Below are 24927 nucleotides of genomic sequence, written 5' to 3' on the forward strand. Positions count from 1 at the left end.
CGACGCGCAGTGGAGCATGACGACGACGGACCATCTCAACGAAGAAAGGAATTGAACGAATGAGTGACTATTTAACAATTAAATGAATGAACAAGGAAATGACTACCTATTGGAAAGAAACACGAGAAACGAGATCAATGTTTATCACTTGGTTCGGTATGTATAAACGGCTCAGTGTCAGAGCAGGGCGTTATAGCGAGGTTGATAGGGAGGTATGCCTGACTCAATCGTCGCCCCGTCCTTGAATATCCCCCTGCAAATCAGTCTGACATGCATTGAAGCCCTTGTAATATTTAGATCGGCCCTGTAGGATTGGCGAGGCAATCAAGTACACATCTGCCGATACCGACTTTGGGGTTGACTGAACCCGATGAATATGTGATGAGTTGGAATCGTCTTTACGTATTGTTACAATTCTTCTACCTTCGTCTCTTAGCAGATATTTCTCCTGCTTGTCGGGGCCCTCCAGGCTCTTGTCTCGTCAATCTTCAATGCTGTATGCATTAGGGTTTAATCTTGAGTCGTCCTGTCCAAAGTGTTGCGGATGTTCACAGCCGTTGAATGAGATGTAGCGTAGTGAACAGCTCCCTACGCGTACATCAAAGTTTCATTGGATGCCAGCTCCTCGATCCTTCCGTGTTCGCCCTCCTATCATAGGAACAAGCGACAGGGATGAACGTGCCATGAGCTCGGCTGTTCGTCGATTGTATTTCAAATCTCTTGGGTTTTATCTTGCCCGCATCTTTACCCCTGAACCTGTCATTGTTGATGACCTTTACTCTCTTGTGCTTTTCTTCGCTCTCTCCTCAAAATCGCTCATTGATTGTTTCGTTTGGTCTGTTTTGTTATTCCATCACTTTGCCATGGCGTTGTCGTGGAAGCCCAGTGCTCCGGCACTGTGTATTGCATCAGCTGTTCACTCACAGGAGTACGAGGTATTGATCACCTCCAGCCGTCATGGCACTGCATTGAAGTCAACCCTTGACATTTCCCTGCCAACAGCAACCAGACCGCCATCAGAGGTGCTCCCTAAAGATACAATCACCGACCGAGGCGTTATTGCCGGGCCGGATACCACGAGAGAAGCAATATTTCCTGCTCTTGGTACTACCTCAGAAGCAGACTTTTGTCCCCGCAACGGCTGACTGTATGTTGCCAGTGTACAAGGTGCCATCTCTGGAACTCCCAAGTTTCAAGTGAAACCCCGTCCAGGCGCCTGACACTCCAGACTCCACGAATGATTCCGATGTAACTGATTTACCACCAACAACTGGACCTGCCGCTGAGGGTCCTCAACCCACGAATACGCAGGCTCCCAGTGACGGTGCCATTGAGGCCGGCCCGGTCAAAGTCTCCCCGGACGTCCGCCCTAATAAGGAGTCTGCGCGGCCGCCCGTTGAGAAGACTACCTGCCAGCCTGTTCCGGACCCTACAACTAAGGCTGAGCGCCCCGAGCCCGGTGAGACAGAGAATAGCCCCGGTAAGTCCTTGGGGATAGCGGAAAGGGGGGAGGGGGTGGCAGACTGTGAAGATTCCCCTGTTGACGGACAATGCTTCCCCCTTCTGCACCACTGCCGTTGGAGGCGAACGTGTCACAGGCGCTGGTAGCCTTATCGTTACATACGCATGAGCAAGACCATGCTTGCACTCTACTCACTGGTAATACAACCACCGCTCATGATTAAGGAAATGCCATCGTTGTCTCTCCTTTTGGTTGGTTCTGAAAGCCCCGTGGGGGAGAAGGCGGCGGCGGTGGTGGTTTCACTACTCCCCGTCCCCCGACTGGAGATCCAAATGCTGAGCAGAAAGTCGATGACGACAGCGACGACGGTTAGTAAGCGAAAAGGTAAGTCATGCAGCTTGGTCAGCAGGAGCCTACTGCAGCGAAGCCAGCCCTTACTCAAGCCACCACGACAATTGAGGGTTGCAGACTCAGTGCTCAGATTCAGCCCGAATGCACCAGGACATTTTCGTAAATGGCCTCCGATGGAGCTAAGATCGCGTAAGCTTAAACCGCCTCTTCCGAGAGAAAACAACGCTAGATTTCTGTCAGAACTCAGATTCAAGGCTGTCCTACCATCGTCAGTTGTGCCCTGTAGACTCAGACCACTGCAACCCTCACCATCTCGCCAGAATCGGATCTGATCTGAGATGGAAAGGTTCCTGCGGATAGCGGAGATATGTATTTTGGATTTGGAAGTGCCGAGGTTGACGATGAGACAAAATCGCGATTGGATGCAGACTAAGGTATAGGGTGTTTTGGTCTTGACCTTGATACTGGAAGGGAGAGACTGTCGCAGAGCACTACCACCTGTAAGAGTTTTTGTCGAAACATCGTCTGGGATTCAGATTACGAATATTGTGACTAGTCATTGTGCGGTTATTTCATCGGCTATTGAATGAAGCAAAGCCGACGCCACCGTCTCTGCCTTCGATGCTGTGCTACCCACCTCAAACAACAAGCAGCGCTCTTATCACCACCACCCGAGCCTCATTTAACGCAATAACAACAATCGATGCTGCAACCATCGCTGAAGATGTACGCATCTACAAACCTTCTGTGGCCCTTGGTGGACTGCGAGCTGACAACCCTTACTGCCAATATCCAACCACCATCGACGGCGAGCAACCTGTTGCTAATGCTTCCCTTATTCACGACCAATATGAGACTTGTAGTGACTACCCCTCCTCAGTTACCTCCGATGCCCCAGTCAATGAGGCCCCTGTTCCAACTCTCTTCACAGCCACCAGCGATGGCACTGTCCGCGCTTACCCGACCTACGCTCGAATGAATGCCTGTCTACACGCTACTAGGTGATACGGCGAGTTTCCACCTCCACGCCTCTGCGTACACAAATTGTTGTTGAAATCAATGGCAGCGGTCGGCGCGTCACAAATTTCGTTGAAACAAGGCTTGAGAGAGACTTGTGACCGCGCCAACAACGAATTTGATGCGGTTATTGCCTTCAAGGGTTACACGGTAAGGTTTAGTTGATCAAACAAGGGATATCTTCATGGTTACCACGGTCGGCCAAGCTACTTGCACTGCCAAGTATGAGTGTGACGGCTATGGGATCGGTATGAAGGGCAGCAGCATCACTGAAGAGTAAGTGAAAGTGATCCAGGTTGCTGCTGGATTTCTCGCCCGAATGGATTGGTGTCAACGTACTCGGTAGCTGCGAGAATGCAAGCAGAATGACAGTGTCTGGATATGTGGACATGTTCACTCGTTAAACTCGTGCAGAGGTACGATGGGCTGTTGCATAAACTGTGATAGCAAGGACTAGCTCGAACTAAGCACACGGGCACTAAACTTGAGACATACTGAGGATGGGTGATTCTATCCCCAACCAGAGTGATTCGCCATACAATTTCATCAAGACTTCATGCTTTAAGGCCGAAGCTGTCATCTCTCTGTCCCAATCCCTCTATCTTGCGTCCATAAGAAAAGGTAGAAACCATAATCGGGGATGGTACATTTACTGCTGGAAGAGCTTAGCAGCATCCGAAAGGGTCAGCTCCGTTGCTTTTACTGGTGCTATGATCCCTGTTTTCTTTACAGCTTCTTGAAATCCAGTAAAGTCAAGGTTTCCATAAGATTTAATCCAGTATTGAATGCCTGGAAATACTTGCGCGGCATCAAAGTTCTTTCCAACTCCCTTAAAAACCAGGGGTTGCTGATCAGGATCGACGCTACATCGTTCACCCAAATCATCTCGCGGGTTTCGATCATAAATCAGCCAGACAGGATGTTCAGTCGCGACGGCATCAATGACAAGGACATAATCAGTGTCAAGGAAGACGTTGTTTGTCTTTGCATTGGATCTCTTCTGTAACTTCCCGACAGGCAATACTAGAGAAGGAAGAGGTTGGCCGGAAACTGAAGGTATGACAGTCGTGGGAGTTTCGAGGGCAGGATGAATCGCGTGCTGACCACCAATCTGGAGAGAAAGTAGTGAAGGATGGGGATCGTTGTCGTCAAAGCTGGTGTCGGGTGAGGAGGAATGCTGAGGGAGCGGCAGTTCCTCCGTGGAAAGTGCTCCAGGATATGGTGCAATAGCAAAGGTATTCATGTCATCGGTGACAAGATCGAATTTGCCGAAGAAATCAGTACCCAAGCCGAAACGATGATCAGATATGGCGACATGGTCTGAAAAGTCTACTATAGTGAGCTGCTCGAGCCATTTTTTTGGTGATAGACGTGGGGATTCTGTGTCCACCGTTGATGCCCTTTCCAAGAACTTTGTTAGACTGTTGTCTTTTTTTGTCTCTACCTCCAGATTCCGCATATATTCGCTTGGAGGTACTGGAGAGATGAGATCAGCCTCATGGCACTTGAGAGAGTGTACTAAAGGGGGAGCTTTTACCAGCAAAAGGAGGACCAACAGCCTTCCTAATCTCCGCGAATCTTTCGTCAGAAATTTTATGGGCGGCCATTTTTGTGCTTGGATTTGATAGAAAGCGTAGGACTTGGATAATTGCGAGAGTATGAGTATTTGCTGAGATGTTTCTGATGGCAACTAAGTTGAAAGGAGAAAAATGGCAAGCTGGGTGTCTGAAATTGGTTGTGGGGGTCAGTGGTGGAATATACGTTTGGAGCTGCGCGATAGTGCGAGACGTGTGGCAGGCGGGGGAGAGCGATTGTCACGGGGTAGGGGTGGGGTGTGATGCGGTGTGATGCGATGTGATAGATATGGTGTGATGAATATTGCTTCAGCTAGTCATCGATCTGTCCCGAATGGAGCCATGAATGAGAGGGTGGTGACACCGAGGAACCTCACTTCGCTGTCCACAAGTTTCCGAACGGGAGATCGAGGAGATGGAGGAAAGTTGAGGGCAGTTGCCTGGGAGCTGATCAAGGCCAAGTTATTCCTGGCGACACAAGGTTATCTCACATTGATTTTCAAAAGTTCCGTAGCCGAACGGAAGAGCAGGGGGGGTTGAGGGAAGTCAAGGGGCGTCGGGAAAAGTCGAGGTCGAGTTCCAGGTTATTACTGTGACACAAAGATACCCCGCCATCACTTTTCAAAAGTTCCGATGCCGAACGCAAGTCCAGCCAGTCAGAGAAGTCAAGAGAAGTGAAGGTCCAGGCGCCAAACAGAAGATCAAGCAGTTCGGAGGTGTTCAGGTGCTGGGGAGCTGAGCGAAAGCGAGAGTTGTGTTCACCCAAAAGCAACAAAGCTAGAAAACAGCCCACTATATAATCTTTACAAGGCACCTCATTCTACATTAACAACTTAGTACTCACAGTACACCGTTTCAACTTTTAATCACCGCTAAGGATTTTTTCCCCTACGCCTTACAATCCTGATTAGAGATGCCGATCTACCGCGAACCAAGTATCTTCTATCGTGAAGTGCCGTCCTGGCAATGGAAGAACCCAGATATCAGACAACGGATGACTATAGAGACATGTCTGCAAGGAGCATCAGTTCTTCGCTTGATAATGCTAGATCTTAAACTCGAACTTAAACGCTGTGCCAATATTCAGGCCGGAACAGTCGATGATGCTACTAATCTCATCACCCTCGTGGGGTATTTCCTCTTTGGGCCACTATGCAACATTTTGAGTGCTATGAATGAATCTAGGAAATCCCAACACTCGATCGATTTGAAAAACGAGTACAATGATGCTGTCTGGACTCTGTACTGCTCTGTTGTATTTGCTCAGTACGAACTAGACAAGCACTCGGCCACTCCAAGGGTGATGGACGAAGTGTACAGGCTCAATCTCTCCCAAAGTTCCTTCGACCATGCAACCTTCAAGCTCCCCTGCCTAAGCCCCATTGAGCTGCTTTTGAGAGTCGTAACGGCCCGCCAAAGTTGGGATAGCCTCGGTATGGACCCCTAAGCATGAACATGACGATGGAGCATGACTGATTGAAGCCAATGCTAGAGACCCTTTGTGCGGCATACGGGGAACTCAATATATCCGCAGAATCCTCTTCCGGGACAGGCCTGCCCTGTGTCGCTTTTATTTGCATGGGCATCTCGCCAAACGGCGATCCCACGTACGTCATAACAGTTTCAGTAGACCGTTGGGATGGCTACAGAGCACTCAATAAGTTTGTGAAAGAATCACGCGATCTCCGTTTTTCTGCCTTTTCGCATACAATTGAAACCATCGACCAGATTTCTAAAATTAAGTATTGGTCCTCCGAACTTTTCGGTCGGTACCACCGCAGCCGGTCCTCCCAAGGCGGAGAGACCCTGACAAGCCTCATCGAGAACCCTAAGGGTTATTTCACGCACGGAGGCGACGTTGCCGTACCTCTTAGGTGTCCCTCTTTACAGCCGAGAGACAGATGCACCCGATGTCAAGCACTCTTCAGATACGCAGTAATCCAGGATGTCGCACGTCAAGAGGTAGAAGGGAATCAGAGAACTGTCGGAAGAGTACCAAACCGAGGCTTGAGCTGTGCAGAGGCTCACGCCCACTTCCTTTGTCAAAACTTGGCTCAGAATGGGCACTCCAAGTGCGAGATGGTGGAAAAGTAGAGAGCTGAGATGGCTCTTCCAGGAAGCGTTCTAAGGAAAGTTAAAGACTTTATACTGTCAGGAAGACTGCGTTGTGTTATCACTTTTTGTAGCAATATTACTCACAGCTGTTTCGAGCATAGTTAGTTCAGTTTGTGGTGGAAGGTCTTATAGGCACAGAATCTTTCCCTTGTTATTGATAAAACCATTCATTAAGCCTTGTGGGATCTTAATTCGCCAAATCCCCTAAAGTTCAACAAGTGTATTGAAGAATTCTCAGAACCGGGCGAGTCCAGACTGCGAAGCCCTCCCACGACGAAGGGCCAGAGGTTGGGTTACAGCATTCATGTTCTTGCCAGGGTGATGACAACGGCGAAAGGCGTATGAAGAAGCTGAAAGGTGTGGCGTCCAGTGAGAACGCCTCACTGCAATGTGCCAATGATACCCTATGACGATCTGCTTCTGTGATTTGGTAAGCATATTTGCATCTCATACCACCATTTCCCGCAATTACCGGCAGGTTATAGTCATTAAGTTTGTTTATACACCTTGAACCCGGCTTGAACGTGTAACCCTCTTGCTTTAAATCACCATGTTAGTGTATGAATTTGCCGCCAAGGCCACCGGGTATGGATCCTTGCTTTGAGGTGGTTTACACTTTTAGGGAAGGGGTCTGAGGCATCGCTGGTTGGTGATTGAATGGATGTGACGGGGCGGTTATCGTGATTCGACTCCTAGGCGAAAGACGTACTCGTGTAGCAAGGAATGCTCTCCAAAGCGTATGAAGAGGCCATAGCATCGACAGTAGGCCCTACGATATCGGGAACGACGACGTCAACATAGGATACGAGATCAGCGACAGTATTGAAGGACAAATGCTTGGCCAAAGACGTACATTCCAACCAGTTCCTGTCGGGTTTGTAGTGGTAGGAGAAGATATTAAGGACCCGGATTTCCTTCGGATACGTTTCTTCGGAACGAACAGCTTCTCTTGATGCCATTTCGATGCCCCTTCAGAAAGATGAGGCTGAGGGTGCACAACCTCGTAGTCGGCGTGCGCATGCGATTTTGGAGGCTCAGTGCTTCGAAGGCGAAGGATTTTAATAAAGCCAAGGTCTTCTGCATCCTAGCATAATGTCATAATGGCTAAATTAGAGCTAGATGTGTTATTTGCAGTTGAGAGCTGAGGCTGAGAGCGTATAATCACCCCATAGAACTTAGTAACTATCATAATATCAGCAGTTCCTCAACTGTGATTCTAGAAACTTTGATCACTGACTTGTGAGTCCATCTCTGCGCACAAACGAATCAGTGGGTGATAAGAAAGGCGAGTTGTTGAAAAGAATGCTTCAGGCTTGCCTGTTATATGGTGAGTTAGTGCTTTTCATTCCATAATCCAATCTGGTTCAGGGATTTGGATAACTCACTTGGGATCAAAGCGTAAGGAACCGAGTCTCGCGACGCTGTGGTTACAAGGAAAGTCGAGGCGCTGCAGAGAGAGATCAATGGCGTTGTGGTAGAAGAAATGCATGCAATCTCGTGATTGTAGGATGAGCTCACGAGAGCGAGGTAAATTGTGATTTGGCGCTAGTGATTTATCGGGCTATAGCGAATATGCTTACATAAATTATTAATTAATTAAAAGAAATTTATAAGGTATATATAATACAACTACTAGGATTATAATAAATTCTAATATATATTAATAAAATTATAATTAATTATATAATAGCTTTAATTAAGAGATAAGTTATTATAAAGTATTATAATAATAGCTATTATTAATATTAATAAGTATAATTAATAGGAAAACTTAAGTTAGGTAATATACTCTATAATAAATAAATTAAATATAATATTCTTTTAAGTAAGTTAAAGAAAGAAAGTTAATTTAGCTATTAAAAGACTTATAACTAGTATTTATATTATTTAATTAAGGTAACAATTATATTATTAAGGCAAATAAACCTTACTTAATATTAACTTCTATTATAATAGCCTCTTATAAGGTTAAAAGTAAGAAAAAAAATGTTTACGGTTAATAAATATAATTCTTATTTAATATAATAGGTATATAAATCACTCGCCATTAATATTCGCTACCAGCCACCTCTGAAGTTCAAGGTGGATGAACAACAATCAGCCATGCTCAGACATCCCGTCCTCGGTGTTCTTCCCTGAACGTCTTATATTTGTTCACTTGTAGTCTTCTTTATGCACAGAAGGACCCAAAGAAAGCATCCCTTTCATTCTGCCCTCGTTCATCATAAAAGATAAGAGGTTGTCTGTCTAATCGATATCGGAGAGCGAATAGACTTAATAGTTAACCTTTAGAAGAACGATTGATCCTACTGCGAAGAAGTCTGTCAAATTCATCTGGCAATACAAAGTGGTTATGGGTGCGCCCGCTTGTTGTGCTCCCGTTTAACACGAGAGTTAGTTTGGATGATTTAAGGATTTCGAAACAACTTTGATACTGATTTGGAACATTATAATTCCCAATAATGATCTGTTACCTAGGTATTAACTCTCTTGTAGTTGCACTGAACCAAATAGCATAAAGATGCCTTTTTAGTGTTAGATATTGTTCGTCTGTTGAATAGTTTATGATCAGCAGCCCAGTCCAGTTGAGAATGAACTTGGGAGAACTGTTTAAATACACGCCTTTCCCGCCTAATGAATCAAAATATTCTTTGAATGAGGTAACGATCCATGAAGAGCCATTTCGATCCACGTCCTCAGTACTGGACTCCCTCTTCTGGTAAAACAGTTTCATTTCAGAATAGTTACCATCTGTTCGACCATAGAAGGAATTATAAACCCGGAAGTATATCATATATGCAGCTAACAATGGTAAGAAAATTGCGAAACTCTCCCCGTGATATACTCTTCAACCATTGTAAGTTCAACCGCCCTAGTGATGCTATGATCACAGAGAACCATCAAAGAAATCTTGGTGAACGGTAAGGTGACGCTGATCTCTGTTTTGAAGTTCTTGTGGGATCTCTATTGCGCAGTGTATTAGGATAGCCCGGTAGACTGGTTGTAACAGATGGCTAGCATTCTTTTACCATTTTAAACGCACCATTGGCAGTAGGAAAAACTAGTAGATGCCCCTCCACAGATGACGCTGGCGCTTCGCAAACTGTGGGGGACCTCTGGCAGTAGTTCTGGCTTAAGATACCAGTGGTGCTTCTCTTCTTGAACTTGTTCTCTGAACAAAAATGGTGTAGCCAGTGGCTAGTTTGATTCCTTCGGGCTCCTTGGGGGCTCTGGGGACGTCTTCGGCTAGGAGGTCGGTGTAATCCATGCTAACTCCAGTGGCACTGTAGTTGCCAGGGAGGCCATTGAAATGCTCAGACATCGTCATACGAACAGTTTAGGCATTCTCTTTTCAAAGCACTGGAGGGTTAGTAAGCGGCACTGTTGGAGAGCAAGGTCTGATTTATAGCGACTTATCAACTGCCACATGAAGCGAAACACGGCCAAGTGATCTGAACCCTGGGAGACCGTGACCGTCAGTAGAATATCACTGGCCACTGAATCTGACTCCACAACAAACAAGCACTCGCTGCATGTAGTTTTGCACTGTCTGGACTCTCTGTTGCTCATCCTCACATCCATCGCCCATCTCTCCTCCGTTTTACCTCCCCTCTGAGCCTCAATCTCCTCTTCCGTATTCTTCACCTCACAACCCCTCACCCTCACCCTCTCTTCTCTCCCTTCTTCCTTACTCTCATTTCATCTATCCCTTTTACCCTGCTGATAACGCATCTCGCAACCACTCAGCATTTTAACTCAACCACTGAGCCATCTCCTGTCTTCCACGCGTCGAGAGACATCCAAATCGGCATCTCTGAAGCATGCGATTATCGTAAGCTCTTATCAACGACCGGTACGAGCCTGCACCAATGTTGTAAGACGTGGAGAGACCGAAACTAACTGTTGATATCTCAGGACACTTGAGTCTCAACATAACCGTCACACGCACCGATATCCGCCCCTCCACTACGAAAACATCGACAGAATGGCGTCACAAGAAGTCGGATCTGACAGCCTCGATCCCCAGGATCAGGAGCTCGCTGAAACCCACCACATCGCCGACTATTCTATCGTGCATCCTGAAACCCGTACGGGCATCGCTGTCTTCGATTCTAAAAACGTGTGGTATCTTCCAAAAGCCCTTCGTGTTATAAATAGTTTCGACATCCCAGATATTTCGCGGTTGAAAATTTCCGCCAAACTCGCAACCAAGTATCTGTCGTTTGCCAGTGAGGCTGATTTCATCTCTTATGCCCATACCGTCCTACCAGGTATCGTGGGACCTGCCATCGACGTGATGGCATCAGACAACTACGTGGAAAAGATCCGACAGTTCGATAGCACTTCCTTTGCCTGGGGGGCAAATGGGGGCAATGAAGAACTGAATGAACATCTTTCAAAGCTTAACAGGTTGGCCCTGCATTGCGTCCTATTTAGTCCCGGCCGCGTTCAATGCCCAGCAGACCTTATGTATTTCTACATGGGACACTATCAGGTGCGAGATTGGCTCAATACTTTCGCTACCCTTATCACCGAACCGAAGCTGCTTCCGTCCATTCGAACGGGCTACCTAGGATTTTCGGCCGGACTTCGCATAGAAATATTTATCCTTGCTCATGCTGTGCAGATCATGCTCTTTGCCCCCATTCAGGGGCGTGAGGATGCGTCCTACAAATCCACGGACTCATACCCCCGTCGCTTTCCGCTTGGATATCCCGAGCCGGGTCCTGATGATGTGATGATCTGTGGCAAGTATAGCCTCGATGATCTGTACCGAGCTCTCCTTCTTATTTTCTTCATTCTTCAGCAGCGGCCCGGCAAAGATGAAGACCCTCATATCTCTCAAAGTTCAGAGGTTTGGTTAGGATATACCACGGTCCGTTCCCACTATCCCTGGAATGAAGCTATCAACCCTTCATCAGTGAAGCCCTTTCCATTTGAGAAGCTTCCTCGAGAACTACAACTTCGGATCGTCGACCTTGCAACTTCACCCAAGGTCACACCGACTATAGAAAGAAGGGAGCATCGAGGGAAACGAACGGCCCGTAAGATCCAGTGTACATCCGAAGACTCATTTCTAGCCCTCAAATTGTCGTCTCGAGGCATGTATCATTTGGTGAAGACTGCGAACCCAGTTGTAGCTATCTACGACTCTGTTATCATTCCTCCGCCCGGCCGAGTAATATTTCGAATGAATCTGAGGGTCGACACACTGAGATTATTCTACGATCACGATGGCCTTCCGAAGTTTTACGACGCACATGGCCGGCGTGCACCACTTCCCGTGCGCAAGCTTCTCTCGTTCTCGGAATATTACAATCGTGAATTTAATCAGAATCACCGTGAGCCTTGGTGGTGCCAAAGACCTCTCTGTCCTATATCTTTGAATCTCCATAATCTTCCAATGTTAGAGGAGTATTCCTTGATACTTCCTGACGCAGACAAGAAGTGGATGATCGAGGGGCTTCCGCGAGTCAGACCTCAAACCGACAATGAAACTACGGCGCATATTGGCACCAAGTGGCAATTCAACTATTATCGCTACTACGAAGCTGAGCGACTCCACACCGAAACACCAGAGGGATTCCCTATGGGGGTTCCGCCAAACTTCTGTGACGATACGCACCTTGACGGTCCTAACCCTTCCGACCGTCCTGGTAGTATCCCGTATATCGGAAGATACGGATATGAGAGAAGCAAAGGCATAGTTGGCGGGCATTGGGCTGGGTTCAAATACTTTCACGAAACTCAGGAAGTCTACTTCGCACCTCTCTCATGGGACGAAGTTAAGCCCCTAGCAATAGGTCCCTATGGAAAGAATGGAGCTGAAGCCTTTTTTCACAACCATACCCCGCAGTTTGTGGCAAAGGTCTGGATCATCCGACAGGGGACGACCGTTCCGAAAGGATGGGTCAAGGTGCGGGATGTAGGCCCATCTGACCCCACCTGGAGACACCAAGTACTGATGACATGGAAGCAATTGTGTTACACGTTCCATATCATTGAAAGTTCCCCTTCCGATTACTCTTACGACCTTCACCAGAGATAGATGTTGTCTGAGGAGGGATCACGAGCCGCACCGGAGAATCAAGCTCATATCCTTCCTAGGGTCGTGTCTTGAATGGACACCTTGCTTATGGAACTGATTGAGTGAGAACCGGACCTGCACGAGATTCTGTAGATATAAGCTTGGGAAGTTGACGTACTAAGAATAGACTAGATCTCAGCTAATAGGTTTTGTTACGGATAATTGTTACTATAGAAGGAATTAAAAAAAAGAATAAAAAAAAGGTTTGCTATTCTTCCTCCCTTATTAGAGTGATATAACCTAGGAAGGTTTGATACGTCGCTGGTTAAAAGCAGGTTGGACAGGTACTAGATATTTGAAACTTTTCCATTCGCTTCTCCTTGTGCTTAGATATCTTCAAAAACTTTTAACGCCCTCTCAACCCTTTCCCATACGCCTTGCACACGATTTGCGCAAAGACACGTATTTCCCTGCATGTATTTTCCGAAGATAATGAACCCCTCAGGAAACTTGAAAGGAACCTGACTATGAGCGATATACGATGCTGGAGTGGTGTAGCCCTCGGCGTTACAGCAGCCGCCGAGAAGTCAGCTTGGAATAAACCAGCTTATGTCCATTTCGAGTACGATATCTGTAAATACGGGTAGCTACACCATCTAGTCGAGAGCCATAGCTTGATACGCTTCTACCTGTTCTCGTGTCCTCTGCTCATTTAGAGCAGTCCTGATTTGTAGAGCAATATCGCTGGTTGGCTTTTACCTGAAGTCCTTGGCTGAGAGGAGTGCGTTGGCAAATCCAAAGCAGTTAGAGATATATGGCTTGCCTAGAGAAAGGAGATCCTTTTCGAGAGACATTCTGAGCGACATGGCAAATTGTATCGTGATGGGTTGATCTAAGTCGGATGGAAGATGTGACAGGGCGATTCGCGACCACCAGGCAATAAGGACATCGCTTTCTGTCAGGGAAGAGTTCTTATTCCCAGAATCGATGAGCTCCTGCAAGGCTTTGGTGTAGAGTTTCTTAAGAAAGCAACTGGGTATATAAACCATTCGTGTCTCCTTTGCCCATTACATTGAACCAGAAGTATTTTTACTAACCTTATAACTAACTAATAAACCTAATACTATTATTACCTTTTAATTGCCCTAAACCTTCTTTCTAACTCTCCCTTATAGCCTATATAATACTAATATATATATTACCTTAAAACCTTTATTAAATTAACCTTTTCTTATATATTAATATTTCTTAATAAATTTAATAATTATATACTTTATATTAAAGCTAAATATATATTATTTATATAACCTTTATTTATTAAAGTTTTTCTTATAGCCTTTATATTAATTATTTTATTAAAATTCTTTTTTTTTTTTAAGTTTATAAGTTAGCCTTACAAGGTATATTTAAGTATTTCTAAAGTCTAATATAGTTTAAATATTTATTACCTCTATAGCTAGTAAAGCTTTATTAAGTTAAATTATTATAGTTAGCTACCTTAATTATAGCCTAAACCTAGCTATATATATGCCAGCTAAAAAGCCCTGCTTATCAGCTGGCCCTAACCTTCTTCCTATAACCCACCTAAAAGGTCTTTCATCGACCTCTGCTACATACCACGCTTCAATCATCCATCACGCAGTAAGTCATCCGACCTGACCTAACTTTCCCTCTTCTAGCTGCAACCGCTAACAGCATCACAGCTGCCCCGTCACGATGCTCTGAAGAAGCCTGCAGGCACCTAGGCCTAACAAGCCTTATCTAACTAAAGGCTATAATATAATCCTTAAGATTAAAGAAGCTCTTAGGCGAAATAAGGGCAAGGGTAATATACTATATATAATAGCTATAGATATTAGAAAGGCCTAATTTAATAAGGATAATATTAGTTATATTAAGATAGTAATCTTTAGTTATAAGATCCTCTTACTTATATAATCTATCTATAAGAACCCTCTAATTAATAAAGACTTCCTTAAATATAAGAAGTAGAAGCTTAAGGATTTAAAAAGGAAGCTATATAGAGGGATATAGCCAAGCAGGAGAGAGAGGGGGTTCCTTAGGGCCCTTAACCTAGGCGGCTTATATAATAAGTAGCTTAAGGATATTTAGTAGTAGGCTAAGGAGGTATTAGAGAAGACTAAGAACCTGTAACGCGATATAGATAGAAGTAGGGTAATTGCAGGGTTTAGAGGAAAAATATATTAAGTTTTATATAAGTTTAGTTACCTAAAGTTAAAGACCTAAAGTTATAACTAAATTTGGCATTAGCGGCAAAAAGAGGATTAAATAAGTTATAAGATAGATTATATAACTAAATAAGCAAATTAGCTATAATATTAATATATTATTAAAATAAATAAGGCATTTTATTAATATATTTCTATTTATATATTAATTAAAAATATAATTTAAGCTTAATGTTTTCTTTTAATATACTTAAATTTCTTCTTTTTTATCTTTTAGCTAGCTTTTAAAAAGGTATTTAAGGTATTTCTTTCTTATTTAATAGCTTATTTAACCTTTTAAAAAAGGTCTTTAATAATATAAATAAAAGTATAAGTATTAAAAATAGCTAATTAGAAGATAAGGTAGTTAAAAAGCCTTTTATATTCTTTAATATTAATAATATATTATATTTAATAATTTATAGCTTAAAAAGTATTAAAGCTAGGTTTATATTAAAAAGATTCTTTATATTTTTTAATATCTTTTAAGTTAAAGGATAATTAATTAATATATTAATTTTAAAACTAATTAAGGTAATTTATATAAATAAGCTTTCTTTTTAATATTATTATCTTACTTTCTTATTATTTTATAAGATTTTTAATTTTTATAATATTAAGTTAAATTATTTTAATAAATATATTAAAGCTTTTTATATCTCTTAATATTAAATAAAAAAGTTATAATTTAGGTTTTCTTTTATTAGTATTTATATTATAATAATTAATTAGGCATTATAATATAATATCTAAATGTAAGCTAGATATATTATTTATAATTAAGACCTGTGGCTAAGAGCTTATAATCACCACACAGAACTTGGTATCTCCTTTACTATAATGGTAAGGGAATATCCATTCTCCAGGCCGTACGTGAGCAATGAAGCCGCCGTCATTCGTTGATCTACGGGTGTGTGTGATTCTTTCGGATGTCTCCCCAGTTCTGCGAGAGGATCATAATCGAAACCTTGTTGTTCGGGGATTCGACTACCCTCCAGTGCCCGAACCCAACCATCAACCAAGCCCTTCATACCCATAGCATCGCAGGCTATGTGAAGCCAATGGAGTGTAAAGAGGGTAGCATCCTTGAAGGATAGGACATGGAGCCCCAGCATCGGTCGATCTGAGTAGATGAAATTGTCAATTGATTTTGGACATCCCGTACCGCATGCTAAGCTCAATGTTTCATCAGTCGCTCCAATGATGGCCGGTCTCGGTGATGGTTTTGATAGTCGTGAAGCAATTGGATGGTCATTTTTGAGAAGATCAGAGTGTTAAACATGATTGAAGCCAACGGCTGGTCGATCTTTGCTGAATTCGACAGGGATATGGTATTCGAGATAGCCATTATCCTGATACAGTATAAGAAAAATGACAATAGTATGAGGTAGAAATACCTTTTTTCTCAGCCGGCCGCCTAGCTTTCGCCATGTTCTCTGCGAGACCAATGTCTCAATGTTACTGCGGAGCTTCTGTAGATCAAGAAAATCATCAAACACCTTCAGAATATACAAAGGGATCCTTCTGTAAAGTGGACTATGATCCCAGACATGAAGTGGGATGACCTGGTCCGTTGGGACGAGAGCAGGGACACAAGGCCTACCAAACAAGAAAGACATTGCAATGGTTCTAAGTGCTTGAGGAAAGACACTGTGACCGACAAAGTTGGGATGGGATGCGGAACAGTATAAGGGGCTTAAGGTCTCGGGTACAGCAAGTTCCGCAAGGGATGGCACTGCCCACCGGGGTTTTTCACTGTTTCACCTACTTATATCATTATCGAGAGGAATGTTGGTGGATACGACAATGATGGGATTTGTTCCCCGACCCCCCAAACCAACAAAGAGGCCCTGTAAGGCGACCAACACGCCAATTGCGGCGCGACGCTCGCAGATCCTATTAGGTTTACTCCGCAATCTGGGACAAAACCTCGTTATGCGAAGTATTTAAAGGATGGGGCAATTTTGAATACAGCATGAGCAACTTACAACCTCGTTCGCGGAGAACCATAACCTTGATAGTAGCGCGCATCTTTGACAAGATGGCCTTCCACTGTAAGGGATCAAATACTAGACCTAACGCTTGAAGAGAGGATCTACTATTTTCTGGACGAGATCCGATCTGGTGTCTCAAGGCCCAAAGCTTTCGCCTTAGTGCCGGATTGTAACCCTGTGATCCGTAGTATCCACTGAACCCATAGGGACATCCCATTGTGTTGCCTCTCTTTGGGTTTCCAAACGCCCCATAAGCGGCAGGCATTGCTCAAACTCATTAATAACTTGACATCAAAGCCATGCGCTTTACGGCTGTGATTTCTCGATAAATACATCATGTATGGAATAATGGGTATCATGGGCGCTACATGCGTCATATGCGTGGGTTGGCTATTTGTCAACTGTGTTCCATTCGCAGCGTACTGAAATCCTGGCCTCGGTCACTGCAAGTCTGGTACAGGGTTCATGTACCTCAGTTACGTGGGTACGTCGGTTCAGGTTGCTGCCGATTGGACGTGTACTATTACGCCTTTCTTCATCGTCTATTCACTACAGATGAACAGGCGTAGTAAGCTAGCGGTCGTCGCGGTTCTAGGGCTAGGCGTGCTGGCTAGTATAGCTGCCCTTATGCGCATTGTGTCCTACAAGTACATCGACATCAACAACTACCCCAAGGACGCCATGTGTATGGTGACTGGATAAACCCTCTATGGTTCTTCGACTAACGAGCGCAGTATCCCAAGGCCGGCTTCTTCTTTGGTCTACTCTAGAATCAAGCTTGGCCGTTATAGCCTGCTCTTTGCCATCACTTAAACTCTTCGGTAGCTGTTTGGCCAAGTTGATGAACCTCTCAGGAGGAAAAGTCACTCCAGGACCGGTAAGTTACCTCATAACCACTAAATTCCCTGTATATATGAATAATGCATCTCTACCAGAGGATGCCATACAGCGGCGACATGCCTCTCAAGTCACTCAATTCCCATGGGCAGATACGCACTACCGCGTCAGGAAAAGGGAACTGGGATAGACTACACGACGATGACTCAAATTCAAGACACATTATTATGGAAACTCGGGTTCAGATTGACAGTCAGAGCAATATTGCGCTAGCAGACTCCGATAATCCATCGAGAAACGCCTAGCATGGATGATCTCTTTACACGACACGGGAAGACGTGTGAGACAAAATCACAACTATATACCATAGAGAATAGATGATTCGAGTCATTGAGCATGGGTTTATGCGCAATAAAGATGTATTTATGTAAGATGATTATCGACTAACGATGATAGTGATGACTCGTAACAAAATATATCCGTTGAAGATGGTGATGCCAAAGCAAATCTTCCACCACTCAATCAGTGATTCTGAGGTTCAAAGCTCGTCTGAAACTGATGATAGTTTCTATTGGGACGTAGTTGTAGATCCATTCAGCAAAGACCTGCCTTTGTAGGCTCACAAGCGCCGTTGCCCTTGTCACAGCCATTATAGCCCTGGCATTGAACCTTGGGATAACAGTTATTGGAGTAAGTGGCCTATAATACATTAGCCACGTAGTCACTCTCATGATCACGATACATACCTTATCGCCCAAGTTGGTGTTGATGCCCATCAGCTCACCACCGTTAACAGCAGTTGTACCCTCCATATGAACCGAGCGTCTGCAGTTACCCTTGCAGTTACCGCAAGACCTGTACACCTTGCCGTAATCGTTGGCGTAGAAGTTGATGATGTTGACATGACCACAGCCGTTATGCTGAATGATTTTATCAGCAGCCTTGTAGGCGCCACCTCCGATGATATTGGCTGTGCCGCCGCCCTTGATCGAGATGGCATCCTCGCAGACGTCTTCAAACCAGACGAATTCAAGAGTGCAGGATCCGAGGCAGTAAACTCCTTCGCGTTGGTTAGCACCGATGACAACGTTTCGAAGTTTGGCTCCGTCTTCGAGGACGAAAACGGTATCCTTCTCGCCTGAAGAAAAAGCAGTCAGTGACCGTTGTTGGCATGATGATATTCTGGTGATTTACCTCCTTCAGCCTGGCCGGTACATTTTACGCCACGATCGTACTTGACCCAGCCAGCGTCAAAAGTCTGGCCTTTCTTAATATATTGAGGAGCACTGAGCGTCTTGGTTCCTGTGTGCTTGGGAAGGCCTCCAGTATAACCCTTACAGGCGAAGACCGATGGGAGGGCCGTAAGAAGAGCAATTGCGTTGGGAAAATACATTATAAATGTTGTTGAAGCTGGCTGTTAGGTATCAAGAGTGAATTGATATCCACAAGGCATAGCACGGTCCTTTATACTTTTCACTCGTCTGTCTCCAAATGCTCTCTCAGTGTTCCTTCATGCCAAGTCTACGTGCATGCATTATTCCCTGTAACGTCCAGCCATGCGAGCGGGGGTACCATCCAGGTGGTATCCTGGCGATCAGTGACAGTAATTCCTCCAGTCATATCCGATATCAATGAACAAGGGGACTGTTCCCAAGACCAGAGTGTGTCAGTATCGAACGGCCATTGGTTGAAGTCACTCCTCGATGGAAGTCGCTACGATCAAGCTTGTCTTTATGCTTGAAAAGGCTCCGAGGCTCCGAGAGATTCAATTTCTGCATTGGGCAGGTGTCGTCTCATTGGATGGTCGCTTTCCAGCAACTCAATATTCTTTGACAAAGATAGGTGCGCTTGGAATGAATAGTGTCTTGAAAGGAATAAAAATACACGAGTGAAGCCTCTTTTGAACCGGCGACCAATTTGCGCACTTACACCAGCTCCCGTGAGACCTCTGCATCCCATAAGACACTTTTCCGACCATACTTTAACCATGGCCATGCTGACAGAATCGGAAAAGCAGACTTACTAAACAATACATCCACTGGCTAAGTAAAAGTTGGGTGATCAAAGTTTAGTGCCTGTTAATGCTAGGACGGTGTTCGCTTCGATGTCAGAGTGAACGGCTGGACAGGCTCGCCAACTTAGCTAGATTTTCATGACCATATCGTATCTTTTGGCCAGATATCTGTATCAACGAGATGACCCTTGAATAGGTTATTGTGGAAGACTTGTACCTTTCACTTGGAAATGTGAATAGGCCTTTTAATGGTTGTTTTTATCGAGAGCTGTTGCAATTTGACAATTCAATATTACTATTACAAAGTGTATTGACAGAACCGTAACAAGAAATGCCCAATCCATTTACCAGGCACCACGTGAGACAACTGCCTCTTAAGAAACCGCTAGTTGCGTCTGTCCGGTGTATAGCTTGAAGGAGGACCAGGAGACCAACTCTGAGAAGACACTCCAGGCGAGACAGGTGTCTTTCTACCGACTGCATACTGAGGGAGCTCGTTCACACCATATCCATCCCCGTGTTGCTCAGCAGGAAGCTCTGTAGGTGGTGCTTGGTAAACAGAGATAGACTGGTGAGGACTCATGTGATGCGGGCTTACGGGCTCAGGTCCATGTCCCCAATATCCGGTCGATGTGAGCGGACTGACCGTGCTAGGAGGATGTATCAAGTTTCCCCCGTTAGATTGATACTGGCTTTGGGTCATTGAAGATTGACGCCTCTCCTCACGACGGCGATTGACTTTCTTGCCGATACAGAACCATGCAAGTAGCAGAAGACCCAGCCCTACAGCGCCGCCGATGGCGATACCAACAATAGCACCAGTAGAGAGCTTTGAATCAGGGCTGTTTGTCTCCGTTGGCTTTGGCGAGGCTGTTGATGTACCTGTCGTAGAGGGGATAGAGCGTGTTGGCGAACGCTCTGCTATTTCCGGCCTGCGTCCCAGTAAGTCTTGAAGCGGCTTATTTCCCTCATCAAACCCGTCCTTGGGGGCTTCGAGTTTCGCACCACCTTTCTTGTTTCCACCAGTAACGTTGTAGACATCAACAGGTACAACGTTCTCAGTGATGTTTGGGTTATAGATAGCCCAGTACGTCTCGTTGTTGCCAGCGTTGTTGTTCGTTCCAGTCCAGAAATTGTGCATTGACCAAGCATCATACGCTAGATCGCAGGCATCCGTGTCGGTGTAGGTGCCTCCGATGACGAAAAGTTGGGACATGTGTTTAACCATGTTGCACGATGCGCTGTAGTGGTCGTATTCTGGAGGGAGAGTAGCATTTCCGTGATGGTCTGGGTAAGCTTTCACCCAGATGAACGACGGGAGGGTTAGGATGTAGATGTCGTTGAATGAGGTTGCATTTACAACTGGTGGCTGCACGCTCAATCCTCCCCAGAGGTATCTTCGACGAGATTAATATACAATCCGAGTGATATCGCTAGAATTCAGCTGACTTACATATTGAAGGAAGACTTGTCTGGTGCCCACGCCACATCGACGCAGAATTGACGCCTATTCTGCGGTATTTCTCCAGTCGTTTTCTGAGTTGACCACGAGTTTCCCTTGGCATCAAAGACAAAGACTTCATCAAATGCCTGAGGAGCCTCCGTGTTGTTGCCATAAGGGTCGACAATACCTCCAAGGTATACAAGTAGACCGAGAGAATCGCCAGCCGGTATCCAGACCATACCACCTTCAGCTCTAGGTTGTTTGCTGAGACCAGCCGCCTGTGTGAACTTTCCCGAGTCGTAGGAATACGTATAGAAGTTGGAACTCATGGTCCGGTCGTCGGTCCATCCGCTCATTGAGGCGTTGCTTATCCATCCTCCCAGATAGTACCCCATGCCAGTCTCTGAGACACCGACACCAGCGCCGTACGAGGCGACCTTGGGCGGAGGGGTTATGTCGGGCGTCCCGAAGTCGTCCCACTTGTCGTAGATGATGTCGTAGCTGAGTAGGCTGTAGGGCTCTTGTGAGAAACCGTTGTTCCATTCGCCGCCGTAGAGGTAGAATCGCTTGTTCACGCCATCGCCCCAGAGGATACCACCGTGTACACTCGGGATACTGTTGTATCGGGATTAGCATATCTCAAAAGAGGAGGTCAAGAAGGGCAGGGTCATCGTACCTGTCATTCTTGCTTAGGCTGATATTCAGGTCTGGCCAAAGATCGCCGCCTCGTTCGACGAGGTTGTTGAGGTCGTGGTATGCGAGCCAGGTATCTTTAGTGGTAATCAGTGATCTAGGAACTTGTTCGCAAACTGCTAGGTCGGCATACTAGAGTAGTTCTCGTGAGTTTGCTGGAAGTCATCAAAGTTGACCCAGCCACCATCGATGTAAAGCTTGTCGTCAATGACGGTTGTTTGGTGTGCAAATCTTCGGCAAAAGTCATCTTTGGGGTTCTTGGCGGCAACCCAGCCGACGGTGAGAAGCAGGGCAAGTATAGCTCGAGTCCATATGAACCCGATGTGCTTCTGTATGAAAGTCTCCATGGCCTGTTGTAGTAGGGTTACAGATGGAATGGGGAGGCTTCACGGCATGGACACTTGACTCCGCACAACAGCGGGAGTCTCATCCTTTTGAGCCTCCTGCTCATACCTTGCTTCATTTAGGTACGGGCCAGGCTCTGCACATCTGAGAAGAAGTTGGCGCCACTGGGTGATCTAGATGAAGGGTGTCTTCCACCGAAGGCTATTGAAGGTGGCACTCGAATTGGCGCGAGCTGGACAGATTCGTCCTGGTTCCCGACACGATGCACGCTGATTGTAGGCTGGATGTGGCTGTCCGGGCGCTGATACGGTAAGGTCAGTGTGCCTTGTTGATCGCGATGTTGGTACCGAACAAGATTCCGTTCCCCCCATTGAGTTCTGCTTGATTTTTAGTATTCTTCGAAACTTTTATGTTCGTCATACTGGTGTTCTCCAGGCGAACAAGGTAATAGATCGTGAGATATTCCAATTCCCTGCTGTTCAGCTACCCCCATCCGACACCGTTCTGCGACGTCCTAGAACATGGAAGCTGTACGCCACCAGAGTAAGAATGACAAATGATGGATACCAAACGGTCTCGAGAACAAAGTGTGTACGCGGTGTTGGGATTTACCGCACCGGGAAATGCCGACAACTAAACGCTGTGATTTAAGCCCTCGTTTATTATGAAGAGGATGGAAAGTATTGCGCCAGCTCCTAGGACAGACACAACTTTACAAACAAGCAGAATGGGTTCAGCATGGCGTCGATTACAGAAAATGGTGGTAGAAAGTGTAACAGGATCACCAAATCACAAGAAGTGATCTGCAAAGAATATTGGTGGCGCGTGCAGGGAGGCGCCCTCACCGGAACGCCACACAGTTCAGCTTCTGCAGAGGCTTTATGCCGTGGCCGTCATCCTTGCAGAAACATGACCATCGGGCCTCAACCTCCGCTTTTTCACGGGGAACTTAAAGTCTCGATTCACATGCAATAAAGCTTCCTATTGAGCCCTCGCAAATTACACTGACAGGTAGCACGGAGGGAGCATAAGAGAAGCAGTACAATAGCAACAGCAGCACTCTCCATTGTCTTTCGGATCTGTTAATACAATTCGCAAATTCCAAGTCTCGGAAATATCTTGAAGTACTCATTTTTGCCCATTCATAAAAAGAGGAGAAAGCACGGCGCTGTACTTCAAATGCTCCAAACATTTACCGTCAAATATTTGCTGGATTAGCCTTCCTATATTCCACTCTGTCCCAGATTTTGCAAGCCAATTGTCAATTCCTCTATTAATATTTCAAGGGGGAACATGCATCGGTCTCTACACAGGTAAGGCTTGGTTCAATTCTCTTTCGTACATTCTCATATTTGCTTCCTCCTCTCTCTTCGTGACATACAAATTGACTTTGTGTATGAAGAGCGCTTGATAGTGCGTCCACCCGGCCATTGCTTAGAGGGAGCGGCAGTCAAGAGGCGCTGGACGTCATCTTGATGAGTTAAATGCCCCTTAGGGCCTTCTGGGTGTTTTTAGGGGCCGGGATATCACGGCGGCTATCGTGGGCTGTTTCGACAAATGTATTTGTTGTGTCAATAATGGTTTGCTGAAGTTGATATGGCATATTTCGGATTGTTCAGGCGCGTCTACAAACAAATATGACACCGGGGACGCGTTCCCAATTCCTTCCGGCACTGGGAACCACCAGCAGTTGTATTTTGCGTAGGCATGGGCTTAGCTAGTCCTATGCCTTGTCCATGCTCATGTTCAGAAATACAAGCCCAGGCTATCTCATCTTTGACGCGCCATTCAGCTCTTGAAAGTAGCTCAAAGTTGACCAGGGAGGGAGTTCCGCCCACTCTCTGGTCCAAGTAGTCCCTCGGTCTCAGGTGGTCCAACATTCACTCTATTGTTTTTGTACAGACGGGTTGTTTGGCATGTATCGAGCAAGCGCCATAGCATTAAATAGTACGCCGATGGCTCTTGTAGGTCGCCATGGATGTGCTGTACTAAAAGCTTGTAATACCCCTGAGCCCCAAGTACAGGTCAAAGACACTGAGCGGGTGTTCGATCTCGGTTCAGCCTTTCACGAACTCTTTGATAGTATATAATGGTCCATAGAAGAAATACGATCCAAGGGTGATGAGGTAAGTAGTATCGTTAACGGACACTTGGGGAAGGTCGGCGTAACGTGCGGTTTCGACTTGGAGATCTTGCATTATCAGGATCAGAGCCTTGACTTCACGTTCATGTGTTTCGACCAGCGTCAAGCTCGATCCTGTCATACCTCGGGCGAAACGTTTTCTCGATAGGCTTTACTGGAAGAAATAAACTGTCTTGCGGTAAGCGGATACCTTTGTTCAAGCTTGTGAGCAGAATATACCAATGTAGTTGTCGTTAGATAGGAAGATCAGGCGTAGTGTTGGGAAAAACGACGTGTAGCCGAGGGAATGAGAACTCTTACACCTTCGGATATCAAATGACAGAGTGGTGACTTCACTTCAGGATTACATCAAATGATTAAATGTCTGAATATTATTTATCTTATGACTCAGTTGCTTCAATATCTGGTACAAGAACAGGGCAAGGGAGTAGGCATTGTTCGTGGCCCATCACGATTGTGCGAGATCACAAGTGAACATCGGTACGCAGTGCGTAGAAGAACAATAAGAGGCGAATAACTCAGTATCGCTGCCTGCTGTTTGCTCACTTTCGTCTCTAGGCGATAGGGAATGCTATGGCACTGGCAAGTTCTGGCACCGGCAGTTGTAACACCGAAGCCAGTGACGGTGATTCACAGCAATCCACTAGCGCTAAACCAGATAATAAATTGCTCCTCTGCTTCT

The 24927-nt window shown here is 45.5% G+C and overlaps 7 protein-coding genes across 7 annotated transcripts; 4 read left to right on the top strand and 3 right to left on the bottom strand.

Annotated features, from left to right (window-relative positions):
• Nucleotides 1-378: 378 nt before the first annotated feature.
• On the top strand, nucleotides 379-2818 carry BKA55DRAFT_735038 (uncharacterized protein; the record flags this gene model as incomplete). The annotated part of the gene is made up of 3 exons (XM_046201284.1): nucleotides 379-1104; nucleotides 1229-1480; nucleotides 2370-2818. The coding sequence occupies exons 1-3, from the start codon at nucleotides 615-617 to the stop codon at nucleotides 2816-2818; spliced, it is 1191 nt and encodes a 396-aa protein (XP_046052626.1). The 5' UTR covers nucleotides 379-614.
• A 661-nt stretch (nucleotides 2819-3479) lies between these two features.
• BKA55DRAFT_686331 (uncharacterized protein) lies at nucleotides 3480-4437 on the bottom strand (the record flags this gene model as incomplete). The annotated part of the gene is made up of 2 exons (XM_046198919.1): nucleotides 3480-4306; nucleotides 4368-4437. 2 exons carry the CDS (start codon nucleotides 4435-4437, stop codon nucleotides 3480-3482), a joined length of 897 nt encoding a protein of 298 aa, XP_046052627.1.
• Nucleotides 4438-5317: 880 nt separating this feature from the next.
• Nucleotides 5318-5851, top strand: BKA55DRAFT_686332 (uncharacterized protein; the record flags this gene model as incomplete). The annotated part of the gene is made up of 1 exon (XM_046198920.1): nucleotides 5318-5851. One exon carries the CDS (start codon nucleotides 5318-5320, stop codon nucleotides 5849-5851), a length of 534 nt encoding a protein of 177 aa, XP_046052628.1.
• Nucleotides 5852-10504: 4653 nt separating this feature from the next.
• Nucleotides 10505-12568, top strand: BKA55DRAFT_686334 (uncharacterized protein; the record flags this gene model as incomplete). Its single annotated transcript, XM_046198921.1, has 1 exon — nucleotides 10505-12568. One exon carries the CDS (start codon nucleotides 10505-10507, stop codon nucleotides 12566-12568), a length of 2064 nt encoding a protein of 687 aa, XP_046052629.1.
• A 4666-nt stretch (nucleotides 12569-17234) lies between these two features.
• Nucleotides 17235-17539, top strand: BKA55DRAFT_686335 (uncharacterized protein; the record flags this gene model as incomplete). Its single annotated transcript, XM_046198922.1, has 2 exons — nucleotides 17235-17459; nucleotides 17504-17539. 2 exons carry the CDS (start codon nucleotides 17235-17237, stop codon nucleotides 17537-17539), a joined length of 261 nt encoding a protein of 86 aa, XP_046052630.1.
• Nucleotides 17540-18200: 661 nt separating this feature from the next.
• BKA55DRAFT_535777 (pectate lyase) lies at nucleotides 18201-18999 on the bottom strand (the record flags this gene model as incomplete). The annotated part of the gene is made up of 3 exons (XM_046189740.1): nucleotides 18201-18305; nucleotides 18353-18744; nucleotides 18801-18999. The coding sequence occupies 3 exons, from the start codon at nucleotides 18997-18999 to the stop codon at nucleotides 18201-18203; spliced, it is 696 nt and encodes a 231-aa protein (XP_046052631.1).
• Nucleotides 19000-20005: 1006 nt separating this feature from the next.
• On the bottom strand, nucleotides 20006-22104 carry BKA55DRAFT_505210 (uncharacterized protein; the record flags this gene model as incomplete). Its single annotated transcript, XM_046187168.1, has 4 exons — nucleotides 20006-21017; nucleotides 21074-21679; nucleotides 21741-21834; nucleotides 21891-22104. 4 exons carry the CDS (start codon nucleotides 22102-22104, stop codon nucleotides 20006-20008), a joined length of 1926 nt encoding a protein of 641 aa, XP_046052632.1.
• Nucleotides 22105-24927: the final 2823 nt, after the last annotated feature.

Source organism: Fusarium redolens (assembly GCF_020744475.1).
Source record: "Fusarium redolens strain MPI-CAGE-AT-0023 chromosome Unknown BKA55scaffold_4, whole genome shotgun sequence".
NCBI lineage: Eukaryota > Fungi > Ascomycota > Sordariomycetes > Hypocreales > Nectriaceae > Fusarium > Fusarium redolens.